The 15,073-nt window shown below is 40.5% G+C and overlaps 1 protein-coding gene across 1 annotated transcript in view; it reads left to right on the top strand.

Moving 5' to 3' along the window:
* Positions 1-388: 388 nt before the first annotated feature.
* The window catches only part of ADAMTS19 (ADAM metallopeptidase with thrombospondin type 1 motif 19), a 160,354-nt gene continuing 145,669 nt past the window's right edge, over positions 389-15,073 (top strand). Inside the window, exons 1-2 of the mRNA XM_084503183.1 lie at positions 389-785; positions 1,711-2,321. Of these exons, the coding sequence (XP_084359309.1) occupies positions 701-785; positions 1,711-2,321 (696 nt within the window). The 5' untranslated portion in view covers positions 389-700. The remainder of the gene's footprint in view (positions 786-1,710; positions 2,322-15,073) is intronic.

Below are 15,073 nucleotides of genomic sequence, written 5' to 3'. Positions count from 1 at the left end.
AAATAAAATAAAATAAAATAAAATAAAATAAAATAAAATAAAATAAAATAAAATAAAACAAAACAAAAAATAGGTTGGGAACGGCGATTCCCCGCCATTCCCGAGCGGAGGCACAGCCCGCAGGCGGGCTGAGTGCGAAGCGCGCAGCCGGGAGGTGGGCGTCCCGCACCCGCCGGGTCTGCGGGGGGCTCCGGGGTCTCCCCCCGTCCCGGTGCCCGGGGAGCCACCCGTCCGGGGGGGCTCGGCGGCGGGTGCCCGCCCGGGCGGGGCGGGGCGGGGCCGTGCCGGGGCGGTGCGGGCCGGGTCCCGTCGCGTCCCGCCCCGTGGGGGCGAGCGGCGGGCGGGGGCAGCGCGGTCGCCGCCGCCGCCGCCGGGGCGCAGCTGCCCGCCCGCCGCCGGGCGCTGTGTGCGCGCAGGGGCCGCGCTGCCTGCGCTCGCTGCCTCCCTGCCTCGCTCCCTCCCGCGCCGACGCGCGCACACGGGCGCGCGCGCGCAGGCACAGGCGGGGACGCGCCGCGGGCGCTTCGCATCCCGCGCTGCCCGTGCCGCGGCGCCCAGGTGGCCGCGCTTCGCGGGGTTCCGCGGGGCTCCGCGCTCGCCCCCCGGCCCTGCCCTGCCCTGCCCTGCCCTGCCCTGCCCTGCCCTGCCCTGCCTGGCCCGGCCCGGCCCGGCCCGCGGCGCCCCGCCGGCAGCGGGGCCGATGGGGACGGGCGGGAGGATGCGCCTGAGCCGCGTCTGCTGCGTTTTCTACCAGCTGTGCGTGCTGTCAAGCGGGCTGGCCGCAGGTAAGTGCGCGCCTTCCGCTCCGCGGGGACGAGCCCAGGGCCGGCTGCCGGTAGCTCCCGGTGCCGGTAGCCGCCGGTGCCTGCCCGCTGCTGGGCGCCCGTCCCGTGCGAGCGGCGGTGGCCCACCGCGCGGGAGACGCGGGTTTCCAGCAGCAGCCCTGTCATCGTCGTGCGGCTTGCCGAACGCCTGGGGATGCGCGTAAAGCCGCCCGGTGTCTCGGGCTGATATGGGCTGTGTGCGCTATTATATAATGGAAGTACGGCGCGAGTTTTGGTTCAATTGTGATAATGGTGTGCATAGTACACAGGCATCATTCGTGGTATCTGAGTTCGGTTACAGTGCCGGTGATGCAGCGTGTGCACGCGTCTGCCACTTGTACGTGCACTTGCAAGCGTGTAGCTGTGGAGGGTGAGTGAATTTGGCTACATTTTTGAAATCGGCGGGTTTTATGGAACGTGCTGAGAGCAAGGTTGACATTTTCAAATTTTTTTTTTTTTTTTTTTTGCTCAGCTTTTCCCTTATATATATATATGAGCTCTGTGGAAAGGAAAAGTTGCCACTTTTCTGTCTAAATGAAGAAGGTTTTGTGCAACTTATTGAGTGGAGATGATGGCCCCACAGAACATACCCAGCTGTTGGGACAAACACACCTTCTGCCCAGTTTGAGTGCCATCTCCCTCTGTGTTAACCAGGACACTGCTCTGTGTCAGATCGCCCTGAACAGGCACAGGGACATCTAGCATCTAGCCCATCTGCTAAGGTCAGGATGGAAGGGCCAAACAGAGCCCATTGTGTTTTGGGTGGTGTGCTTGGTGGGCTAGAAACCCAAAGGAGCGTGTCGTGAGGCATAGTGCAGGTTTCTGGCTGGCACTGTGTGCAGCTGGGTGCCCTACTCATTTAAAGAATCTGCTGGCTTTCCCACAGGTCTCCATGCTTCGGAAGACTCTGAGGAGTGGGAAATTGTCTTTCCTGCGCTCTGGAGCAGGGGCCAGCAGGAGCCAGCGGGAGGCAGTGGTGGAGGGGGTGGCTGCAGTGCCGACCCCAACTGCGGGAACCGGAACAGCACCCCCAACGCCCCCATCACACCCAGCCCGATGGCGGGCAGCTCCCGGGAAGTGCGCTCCATCTCTTCCTCGGTGGAGGGGCAGGGGCAGGCTGCAGGGGAGGCAGCAGAAGAAGAGGACACCGAGGATGAGTATGAGTCTCAGGAGTTTTACCACTGGTCCCCCCTGCCCCAGGGGTCTGGTGCTGCCTCTCAGTTGCCACCAGCACCATCCCCACCACCACCACCTCCAGCAGAGGATGGAGATGAAGTGCTGCTGAGGATCCCAGCCTTTGCTCGGGAGCTCTACCTGCTGCTCAAGAGGGACAGCCGCTTCCTGGCTCCTGGCTTTGCTGTGGAGGAACGGCTCGGGGGAGATGGCAAAAGCCCACCTGGTGCTGCACAACTGCAGCCTGAGAGAGCTTGTTACTACAGCGGTGCTGTTCTTCGCTACCCAGGCTCCTTCGCTTCCTTCAGCACCTGTGGTGGATTGGTAAGATGACCTTGCATGCAGGGGCAGCACCAAGGTCTCCATCCCAGCATCATCTCCATCTGTTTTTCACTCACAACTCTTTCCTGAGGTCTTTCATATCCTCTTGGGTCATACCTCTACTTGTCCTTATTTTTAACCATTTTGCTATTCATAATTTTTTTAACCCATTCATAATCTTTTCTCAAATCCTTCTGCTTTTAGGCTGTAAAGTTTTGATTTTTTTGTTGCATTTACAGATGAACTTCTTTCTCTCAGTTCCATGCCTTTTTTCCTTTGATCTCTTTTTTATTCCAATGCTACTTTTCCTTCAACTTTTCTCATCTATATTCCTAATTAAATTTTGGTTCTCAGTGTGTACCTGTAATTACCCACCAAGTTCACTCACCTTCCTTTTTTCCAGTATTATCATCTCTTCTTCAGTACATATATCACACTTTTTTTCCTCATTTTCATTCCATATAGAAGTTACCATTCTAATTTTTGTCCCCCTCCTAATCTTCTACATCTCAGATTTCAGGCTTTTCTGTCTTTCCTATTTCTACCAATATCTTATGTCTGCCTTCTCATCTTCATTCTTTCAATTCTCTCATCCCTTTGTCCTTTTTGCAGTACCCCACAACTTCTCCACACATATTGTACCCATAGTTACTTGGATTTGGGATTCCATACCCTCCCTTCCTTCCATTTTCTCAATTGAAGTGCATAATGAATATGTTATCAAAAGAAACATCAACAGAGTCAGACCTTCTGAATAGGTTTTCCTTCAGGAACATTTGCCTTTACCTCACCTATTTGAAAGAAAATTTCACCTGCTGTAATTTCTGTTAGATCACTCCTGATTTTTACCAGATAAAGACCAGAATTGGGCACACTGACAACAGCAGTGGTGATCCAGTGAGCTGCAATCCCATGATACTCGGGGGTGGATGGAAAGAGTAGAAAGCAGCTGGGATGATGTAAAATGCTGGCAGGATTTAAAACAAAAACAATTATTATTACTATTATTCTCATTTTGGGCCTTTATATAGTATCATAAATACACACGCCTGCAGCACTTTACAGAATATAGAATACAAAGAGTAATGGAACTAGGGAGGATTAATGTTGTCACGACCCTGCTTGTATTTTTTTTTTTTTTTTGGTGGTGGTTGGGTGTAAATCTCCACAATCACATGGTAGATAATTTCTTGTATTTCTTTCCAAACTTGAACATCTAACTTGTTCCATTGTTAATTCATGAAGATATGCCTGCTTGGTTTTTATTTGCATGGTTGTGAAGTGAGACCAGGTAAAATGTGGAAATTTTGACTGCCTATTCATTTGCCTGTTTGGACTTACTCAAAACCCAAACTGAAAGTGGTGGAGAGGGAACATAGATGGATTGACACCAAATAAAATATTTGCCTGCACTCCTGCAAAGTGAAACCGCCAAGTTTCACACAACTCTAAGTGGTTGGCATCTAATTATTGACGTTTTGTCAAATTTTCCAAATCATGGTAGCAGAATTAATTGTGGAGAAAAATATTGGAAGTCAACTGAGGGTGATTTGGAAGCAATCAGATAAAGGCTTTTTATATTCTGCAAAAGCATTTGACTTCTGTACTCCTTGTTCTGGTTAGAATTTTACGTTCTTCTATATTGCATGTGGGTAAAATTAGGCTGGAGAAAATTTTTGCAAAGAAATTGGTAGTAAGAAATAATTATCACAAATATTTGCTCAAAAATGATGTACATCGTTGTGTATCTGTAATTCCCTTGACTCAATTTATAAACTGATACTCATTGTTTAAGTAGACCCCAGTGCCCTTGAAGTCCTGTTAGTGATTTTTGAATCAGTCAGATTTTTCCTGGGATTACCAGATTACTTTCAGCCTACCAGCAGTCTAAGCATGCACATGCTCAGATCATGTTCCCCATTCAGTAAGCTGCAGCTGAAATACAAATGCTATTCTATGTATCTCAAATAAAATTGAGAACTGTTGCTGATGTTGACCAGTGTTGTGATTGTCAACTGCCTAGTCTTGTTTGCAGTGAAATGGTTAAGCAGCTGTTCTTCTTGAGTGTTGCTGCATCAGGCACATAGTTAAAAATTTGCACAGTGCTATTATGTAAAAGTTGTCATAACAAATCTTAAGTTATTTGTCATTCTTTATTCAGTCATTGCTTGGGCTCCATTACATATGTGAGTTGCTGTTTCCAAGAGTCTTGAAAAAACATCATACATACATTGCATATTCCGTCCTGCTTCCTTTAGCCCTTTCCCTGCAAGAAAAGCCAAGCAATAGTTCAGACTACATTTTTTTTGTTTTAAGATATAAAAACCCATTGAAACTTGATCCTACAAGTATTTTATTGTGGTTACCTCCGTTACAATTTAAATTCCATTTTAAATATAATGAAATTTCAGAGAAAATGTAGTATGAATGTCTTACATGGATGCTCATTTCAAAAACTTGCGAACTTTGAACTAGGATTGATAGACTGCATACACTGTGCAAAACCAAAGAAGTTAGCAATAAGACACATTATGCCATTTAGATTCCACTCATCAATTTTTCTTTTCAGTGTAAAATACAGTCTTTAACAACAAAACTTCAACTTGTCTTTTTTTTCTGCTTTGTAGCTAGTAGCCTTTTAGTGAATCTGTTTATTTAGCAAGCAAAGTAACTCTAGACTGACAGACGACAGCGACTGTGATACACAGGAGGAAGGCTGAAGAATAGTAAAGGCCAAAAGAAAAGGTTTGGCATGATATAATACATGGTGAGGCAGATGCATAGCTGATGGGAAATTTTGCTGTAGGGCTAGTGTTGTGAAAAGGTACAGTGTCTTCAGTAAAAGGAAGAAAAACAAACAGATAAAATTGTGGTGCCATCCCAGTTGGGATGTCAGTGGTGGTTCCAGCTTCATGGGTAAGGCATGGAGAGGCCTGACATGCCAGTGAGATTGCGGAATAATAGAGGTCTGTGGACCTCTAATTGCCCCTATTCTAGGCAGAAAGATAGAGGAATTCTCTTACAGATAGTTTAGGCACCTTCTCCTCTTGGAGTGGGATTTAGATGTATTTTGAGTAGTTCACTGGTTGCAGGTTGGGTGAAGCACAACATTAAAGCCTCCCCATAGTTCTTAACAGCTATTGAAAGCTTCAGTGATAATTTTTTGTTTGTTTGTTTTGTTTTGCTTTGCTTTTTTTTTTTTTTTTTTTTCCTTGAGCTATTTGTCAAAGGCAGTGTGGATGGATGATAATAATGGGGATTGTAACGTATGTTAATCCTGTGAATATGATTATTCACATATTATTATCAATATTATTATAGTGAAAATGAGAGTTGTACCCCAAGATAACTGCTAATCAAGTTCTGTTTGTCAACATTGGCTTCATCTGACAGCCTGTCTTGTGAAATGAAGGAAACATAAAACGATGGATATTTTCTTATCAAACTAAAGATGATATGCATATGAAGTGCAAAGAAACTCCATCACATGATAACACTCAAACTAAAAAACAACTAAAACAACAATAAAACACCACACAAACAAACAACAACAACAACAAAGGACAGGCAGGATGGGGCATTGAGCAACCTGGTTGCTCAATGTGGAGTGGAAGTTGTCCCTGCCCATGGCAGGGAGGTTGGAACTGGATGGTATTTAAGGTCCCTTCCAACCTAAACCATTCTGTGATTCTGATTCTGTAACCTCAGTGTAATCTCAGAGCTCACATAATCTATGGTGACAGCCCTTTCCAACCCCTTGGTAAAGCACCTGTGAGTTTTTACATCCTTTTGTAGCTCAATGGGATTTGCTGAGTATGTTTTGGTCTGTGGTACTTTGTATGGGTGCTATGGGAAGATTAATAAGGAGAAGTTTCCAAGAATTCTCCATCTGTATGCTGCCTGCCTGCTTGTTGTTCATCATTAGCCAAATACCAGGATGCAAGCAGTCCTGCCGATGCCAATGAGACTGCTGTTGTGAAAGAGATGAACTGCAGAACCAGACCATTAATTATTTAAATAGTTGTTTCCACTGCTTGCTTGTGTTTTGCCATAATATATGAAATAAGAAAAAAAAAATGTTGTTGAACAGTTTTATTTTTAACTGGTAATATAAATCAACTTACAACTGGTGATTCTTTTAGAGCATGTTGTAGCAGAAGCTTTCTGTGGGCATAGAATTAAGAAATTTGGCTACTGGTTCTGCCAGCAATTTGCTTTGCTGCTAGCATGGGAGTTGAGGTAGTCTCACTACATTTCCCAGAAGACAGCTGTAAATACCACAAATGTGTTCTTTATCACCTACTTTTTTCATTTCAGAGAGACATTTAATACCATTGTTTCTTAGCACTGCATTGCTTACATAGTACTCTGTACTAAGGAAGTGATGAACAGAGATTTCACCAGTGTCTTTTTTTCCTTTTCCTTTTCCCTTCTTTTCCCTTTTCCTTTTTTTTTCCTTTTTTTTTCCTGTCCTTTAACTGAAGCAGTCTGCAATAAATAGAGAACAGCTATGTAGAGAAATAATTTTATTTATTTATTTATTTTTTCTCTGTCATACCTAAAATAATGAAATATGTTTAGACTGTTAGGAAATGCAAACAGGAGCAAACATTACACAGAGGAGGGACAGGAGAATGCAGCTCCATACAGCTATTCTGTATGGAGCAGTGCTTAGAGTGCCTAGAGTTCACTAACAGAACTTGCTTGGAGATCTATCTGAACAGATTAAACTACACTGGGTTAATTTATGAGGGAGAAGCTTTGAAATTCATCTGTGTGGTTCAGTAATTTCACTGATAAGAATGCAAAATGTACAAGGGTATATTTATGGTAATCTAAATCTCTTTTGAAGAGTTAATGTCAAAATACTGTTTACAATGGAATGTAATGTGCATTTTCCCAGTGAGTTGAGTGGGATTGAGTCATACGATATCTCCAATCCAATCCAAGGAAGGGCCCATTTTCTAGAAAGTGTATGGTGCTTATCAGCTTTTTTTTTTTTTTTTTTAGTCCTGATTGCCTTTCAAAACCATATATTTCAAAATCTTGTCAGTCGATTATAGACAAGGAATCACATATTTACTATAGCTGCACTGTCTGTAGCAATAGTGCAAAAAAGTGGATATCAGTAGTTCTGCATCATGAAGAGACATGCCAGCTATCATTGGATGATGACATGTTAACAAACATGTTTTGATGATAATGCCCTATTTTACAATAAAACTGAAACAAATTAGGATGTTAAAGCAAAACAAAACAAAAACCTACGTGACATGTTAGCTTATGGAATGCTTATTTGGTACTTCATAAGATTCTGAACAACCATTACATGAAATGTATCCAATTTTTACTTCTGACAAAAATTGTGTTTTGAAGATGAGTAGTATTTACTTAAACCAGGAGAATGACACATGAAGGTGCATTGTTGGGCGTAGATGTTTAAGATACTCTAAACCCATTAGACTGTTAAGTTCAGGACACTTAATACAGTCTCTACAAAGCTGAACCACTGAGAATAGTCTGACTTTGCAAATTGTCTCAGAACAAGCAGAATGAAATTGTACTGGAATGACAGCAATGAAATAAAATGTCCATTGTCCTAGATTGCTAATAATTTTTTAGAGAAAGGGAAAGAGAAAGATCATTATCAATATTCATGGTCCATTTGATACATAAGGGCTAAAGTTTGACATTGCAAAAAAAGGATATCATAGAATCATAGAATATCCCGAGTTGGAAGGGATCCATAAGGATCATCAAGTCCAACTCCTGGCACCACACAGGTCTGCCCAAAAATTTAGACCATGTGACTAAGTGCACAGTCCAATTGCTTTTTAAATTCAGACAGGCTTGGTGCAATGACTACGTCCCTGGGGAGCCTGTTCCAATGTGCAACCACCCTCTTGGTGAAGAACCTCTTCCTGATGTCCAGCCTAAACTTCCCCTGTCTCAGCTTAACACCATTCCCACAGGTCCTATCACTGGTGTTTACAGAGAATAGGTCACTAGCCTCTCCACTTCCCCTTGCGAGGAAGGTGTAGACAGTGATGAGGTCCCCCCTCAGCCTCCTCTTCTCCAGGCTGAACAGTCCCAGTACCCTCAGCCACTCCTCATACGTCTTCCCCTCTAGGCCCTTCACCATCTTTGTTGCCCTCCTCTGGATACTCTCCAACAGTTTAATGTCCTTGTACTGTGGTGACCAGAACTGCACACAGTACTCGAGTTGAGGGTGGACCAGTGCAGAATAGAGCAGGACAATCACCTCCCTCAACCAACTAGCAATGCTGTGCTTGCTGCATCCCAGGATATGGTTGTCCCTCCTGGCTCATATTCAACTTGCTGGAAACCACAACCCCCAGATCCCCCTCTGCGGGGCTGCTCTCCAGCGTCTCATCACCCAGTCTGTATGTATTGCCAGGGTTGCCCCATCCCAGGTGCGGGACCCGGCACTTGCCTTTGTTAAACTTCATGTGGTTGGTGATTGCCCAGCTCTCCAATCTGTCCAGATCTCTCTGCGAGGCCTTTCCACCCTCATCTGAGTCCACAACTCCTCCAAGTTTGGTGTCATCGGCAAATTTGCTCAAAACACCTTCTAGTCTTACATCCAAATCATTTATAAAGACATTGAAGAGGACTGGCCCTAAAAATGGATATATAAAATTAAATGAAATTGTACTGAAAGCTGCCAGGATAAAATACAGTATACACTGCACCCTAGACATCCAGCTTCTTGGAACTCTTAAATGAAAGACATAACACATATATGCAAAAAAATATGTTTATTAATTTTTTTTTTAGATTATTATTTTTTAGATTATTTAGAAAATCTTTTTTTTAGATCCCCTCTTTATTAAAAAAAAATAATAATAGGGCTAATTCAGGACAAAAGGATGTGAGAAATCACTAGTGGTTTTTTTTTTTTTTTAATATGTATATTTTCAGTTACCTATTTAAAATGCTATAATATTACTTACACAGTTTGCCTAGTATTGGTCTGTGAATTAGGGTACTCTGTGATTATCTGTTATGGAGAGGTCACAGGTTCCCAGAGCTTTGCTTAGTTGACTTTAACTTGCTACGTTTTATTTGTGTTTTAAACATCATTAAACAATCAATACCAAACTTGTTAGAAATAGAAAGTAGAAAATAGAAGTAGAAATAGATGGACTAGGTAAGGCATGTATGGTGATGTCAGTCCTGAATGGAAAATAGCTTTGATCTGTTTCAAAAGTAGGTTTCTTTGCAGAAAAACAGAAACAAACCTGGAAAAATGAAATGTTAGACCAAAATTTTGGTTTTGCACTTCTGCATGTGGTAGAAGAACGGATGAAGGATGGTGGTGCTTCTGGAAGATTGCCCTTTCTTTCAATGCACAGGTTGAATCTAAGTCAGGTTTGCTCCTCATGGAGGTATATGGCAACGTGACCATGGGAAAGAGGAGAAGAGGCCACTCAGAAGTCTGGTCTCCCAACACGGCAGTTCAAAAAGGTTGTTCACGTGAGGCTGCTTCGGCATGGTTAGTGATCTGCCTTCCTCCAGCACAATTGTACCTGTTATGTTGGTTAACATCTCTGTTTTATTAAAATCTCATCAATATAATCTCACCTTGAACAGCTAATGAAAAATAACTGAAATAAGTAGAGAAGCCATAGAAAATTAAAACCAAGACTGCGACTATGACCAACTGGAATAACTGGTGTATAGGTACAATCAAAGCACTATTTATAACATTGCTTTATCCTAACTGAGCAGCAAGTTAATTATAAACAGAGCTACTAAATATTGTTAATTTTTATTTTTCCATAAAGAAAATGAGAACTGAAGATGGCATCACTTTAAATGTTTGATTAGCATCATTAAGAAATACAAACCAACAAAGATCTATGTAAAGATAAAGGACTAAAAACTTTTTTTTATTTTCCTTCTTGAGTTCTGAGACCACAGTCTGCTGCTATTGACATTTACCTTTCTGGATGAAACAGCATTTGGGTGTATTTTTGTTTTGTGTATCTGAGAAGCCTTAATTGATAATAAGGATAAATCTTTTAAACATAGGAACAGTAGTGTTAATACAGCAAGGTTTAGAAAATCAGTTTTGATTTGGGCCAAGGCTATGTTTGAACTATAAAGATCTTTGTTTCCTTTAATATTAAATGCTGTGGCATGGTATGTGAGATGTTGGGCCAAGATGCCGCAGACCATGTGGTAATGATTCCTTTCTCCTTCTAAGAGCTCTCCTGTAATCATATAATCACTCCATCCTGAGACAGGTTTGATTTGTGATCCAATCCTGCTCATAATAGCCCTCTGTTCTCTTAAGTTGCTTAGTTTCCATACAAACACATCCTTTGTAATATATTTCTAAGACATGATTAGAAATGAGAAATATGCTATCTCCTGTGTAGCTTTATTTTAAAAAAAATAATGAGATTGTTATGAGTCACTCAAGATCTCTACCCCTTCTAATTAATAAATATAAAATTATCAAGGTTAGTTGACAAGACATCAAAGAGAGATGTTACATCACAAAAATGGGTAATTATATTTGATTTATATATATTGATATATTTGATTATATAAATGAGTAAAGTTTTCACTCTAAAATTTGAATGTAGCTGCTTTAAAAGGAAGAGGCAGAGTGGCAGAGCACTGAACCTCTCTCAGTTGTTTCTGTTAAGGCTAGTGATGCTAGTATTTTCTCCAAGTCCTTCACTGACTTTTATCCATACCTCATTGTGCACACCAGTTGTACATTCTATGGCAAACGAGTCAGGATTTTTAAAGTGAGCATACGTTCTCTATGTTTCAACACTTTTTTTTTTTTTTAAAGAACAGTTTTTTCTTTCCTTTAAAACAATGCCTCAGACCTGCAAGAATGAAAATTAATTTTGGTAGTTAATGATAAGTTGTGAAGGGAAAAAAACAGAAGCATCCATGATTTCCAAGATGTAATACCATTAAAAATGGAGGAGCTAAGAAATAGAAGGAAAACACTAGAAAGTATCTTGTGTGAGAGAGGTATTTGTGGTGTTGCTGGTAGCTGAGGATATGTCAGGACAAGTTTGTGAAACTGTGGAGGTAGCGCAGGAGTGATGCACACCTCTTTTTGCTATGGGAAAAAGACGGAAGAAAGGAATGACTGAAAGCCAACTGAATTTTTGGGGAGAGTGGGATGTTTATAAAAGTTCTTCTGTAGAGTGTGTGCCTTTCCTTGCTTTATTCAGGTCTCTCACTGATGACTTTCAGGGTATAGTGTGAGGGGTGGTTGGTTGCTCCTTGTTTAGCAAAAGCAGGAATGTAATTGAAATAGCGTGAAATATGCTTAGCATGTTCGTATGTGAGTTATACTGCATATCCAGACAGCAGTTGGTCAAACTTCTATAAATCAATAGCACAAAATGTCTATATTAGATTTAAAATCACATATACATCTGGGTTGTATTAGTTCAGTTAACCTTTTATTGTTAAACTGTCATTGCCCAGACAATCTGGTTTTCTCAGTTATTTCTATCACTTCTAGTTACGGCATAGGAAAGCAAGGAAGTACTAATTTTTTATAAATATATATATTTTTAGTGTTAATTGTAGAACCATGTATACATATGATGAATCAATATCATGACATTAGTTACTAATAGTACGTGTATCTGCACATAAGTGAATACAAGTAAAATCTGTTGGAAGACCGTGCTGTGAATGTTTTTCTTGGGTCTGTAAGTACGTTGTTCAGAATTATTTTCTGAATGAGTTTTGCATCCAAAAATGTAGAAATGTGCCCAAAACTGACTTGTGAAGTGATTTAGTTTCTGTGTGATTATCCTCCAACAATTGCATATGCCTGTTTTATGATCTCAGCTGTGCTACCTTAAGTTCTCATTACATGTCAGAAGTTTAACTGGGTCAAGTCAGGTCAAACTTATTTAGACAGCAGTGTGTTAAAAAAATATGGATGTTACTGTATGTGATGTTGTTAATTCAGCTGAGAACAACTCTTTTGTGATTCAGTACCATGTAAATACCCTGTTATGTCCTCTGGGCTTAAAAGGGTGCTGGCTTGAAGTGTTCAAGTAATGGCTAGAGTAAGTGCCATCTTTTAAATAGAATATTAAGCTGTTCTTCAGATCTGCTTAAGCTCCTTGGTGCTTTTTTCATCACATGAGCACTGATTAGCCTGGCAATCAAACTATAACCTTGGAAACTCAGGTATAGCTCTGCTTCAAGGCTTCTCATATGAGGTGCTTCATTTATCTTTTGAAGATGGGGGACAGAGAAAAAAAAGGGACATTGTAAGGTACAAGAAAAAGCTGAATGCCTGTTATTTTGAGATACAGCAGTGAGTGGAGGGTGAGTTCTTACTCTTGACATGTGCAGGGAGCATAAAGCCAGTTTTGTACAAATACTTTTAAGGACGATGTTTAGTTGTGGTCTTGCTTAATTTGCTCTTTACCTAATGAGCTCACTTGCCTTAAGTAATGCACATTAGGGTGTTAGAAGTAGAAGAGGATTTATAGGTTAAAATGGATACAATTATGCACATACACACTAAGTTTTTCAATTTCTGGAAGATAGTCCTAGTGTGTTTCCTGATACAAAAAAAAAAAAAGATACAAATTTGGTTGGGTAGAAGTCATAGAGTTATGTCTTCTACATATTTTTAACTTTGTTAAGCATTTTTAATTAGTGATAAGAAATTCTGAGAGTCTTACTTATTTCTCTTTAAGCCACCACTTCTGGATTCATCTAACTCTGCAGAGAGATATAAAACCGTAAGCACTATTTTATTTTATAGATGGAGTAAATTGATTTGTTGAATTATAGTTCTGTGCCCATAAGTATATTTTCCTGTCTTGAATTTCTGTTTTCCACACTTAGTAGTTTTGGCAAATTGTAGATTTGAATGAAAATGAGCTTTGTGGAGTGTTGCCTGGAACTAAGTAGTCGTTGAGTGCAGTTCAGTCCTGCTCCCATAACAAAACCAAAATAGCGGAGTGGTGGATAGATATTTCATAAGGATTAGCAGAGATTACCTTTTTCTGTGGGCAGTCATGGGTGGGTTTTGGAGATGTGCCACATCCCTCTGTGGCTACAATGAAAGCACATGGGTTTGAACAATTATAGATCATCAGTATGCACTATCTGAATGTTTCACACCCAGAAGTCAGTTTAAATATGGATCCCATGCTTTGGTCTTTGTGGTACTAGCCTAGGCGTTGTATCTATTGTAGCTTAGTTATGCAGTTGCTGCTACTTCCCATTTACATCTCCTGCATGGTGCTCAGTGTCGAATGTTTTGTACTCATCCTTCATTTACAATTACATTTTTACCTGTTTAAAATATCATTGTAGTATCTGATGGGGTTGTATCCAGGCTTGCAGTAAAGAAATAAGGTTAATGCTCTTTCATTAGCTAAATGTACAACAGCTTGATTCATACTTCAGAAAAGTGGTTTTTAGTTTTACCTCAAGAAGGCTGAAGTTACTTATATTACACCAAAATGCTCTAAAGAAACAAGCATTAAGTCTCTACAAGCACTTTGTCTTTAGTTGCAAGCATTTTTCCAAATGTGATAGATTTCCATAGGTATTGCTTTCTCGAGGACTAGTCATACTTACCTATACAAAAGGACTTTCTTGTACAATATTAGTAATAACCAAAATGTCATTAGATAATAAATGATCTGGAATATCACTAAACCAGTTCATTGCAAATAATTTTTAACTTAACATGTATGCATATATTACTGATAAACAAAACTGAAGGCATAGGCCCTAGTGAGTTGCCATATATATATATAAAGTTAATTTAATTATTTTTTTTTGGGGGGAGGGAGGGGTAACAATTGATTTTGCAACCTAAAGATATAGGTAGTGTATCTTTCTATACCCCGTAAAAGCAGAATCTTGATTATATAATGTCTCGTTATATATATCTATATATTATATAAATATATATAATATATATTATATATATATTATCACTATTATGTATATACTATTTTGTATCTTGCTTTATTGAGCATATATTAACCGGAGCAGACCGAGTTTTGAGTGTTACCACAGTAGTTGATCACTTGCATCCATAAAATGACTTATCTGTAACAATTATCTCATTTGTCTTTCCTTTTAACTTTCTAAATTTGAGAACTTTTAATTTTCTAAAATTGAGAAAGTCTACTCTGATCTAACTTATAATATGGTTACCCTCGTACTGCTCTATCATGGCTAAATTATAGTTGGCATGAGCACAATGGCTTTGACTGAGACATAAGATACTCTTTTGTATCCTTATTCTTTACAAACAATAAACACTACATGTTAGGCAAGGTTTGTGAGCAAAAGATAACTCTTTTATCAGTTCAGCTTAATAGAAAGCCTTTAAGTCTTTCTAGTCTTTCTTCTGAGCTTCTGTTTCTTCTGTGACAGAAATAAAACTGTTTGTGTGGTAGGAATAACTTCAGAACCTAAATAGCTGTATTAATCGGTTGTGAGATCTGGTATAATAGAATAGGAGCCACAGAATGAAGGCAGAAATGGTCAGAGACAGACCAGGAATTTATTATTTGGTGAGCTGGCAGAATAGGTGATGTTTTGTGACATGGTCATGGTTCCTGTAAAACCTGTATTGTGTTAGGCGTTTGAGGTTGTAAGTATCATACTTGTTTTATTTAGGATTGCAGGGTATATCTTATGTGCAGCTGTGGATATTATGCATATTTGATAGCTGCACCACTGATTAAGTCTGGCTTGACAATAGC

The sequence above is a fragment of the Aythya ferina genome, assembly GCF_964211825.1.
Source record: "Aythya ferina genome assembly, chromosome: Z".
NCBI classification, from domain to species: Eukaryota; Metazoa; Chordata; class Aves; order Anseriformes; family Anatidae; genus Aythya; species Aythya ferina.
The sequence above is the reverse complement of the archived record's forward strand: the minus strand, read 5'-3'. Positions and strand labels throughout refer to the sequence as shown.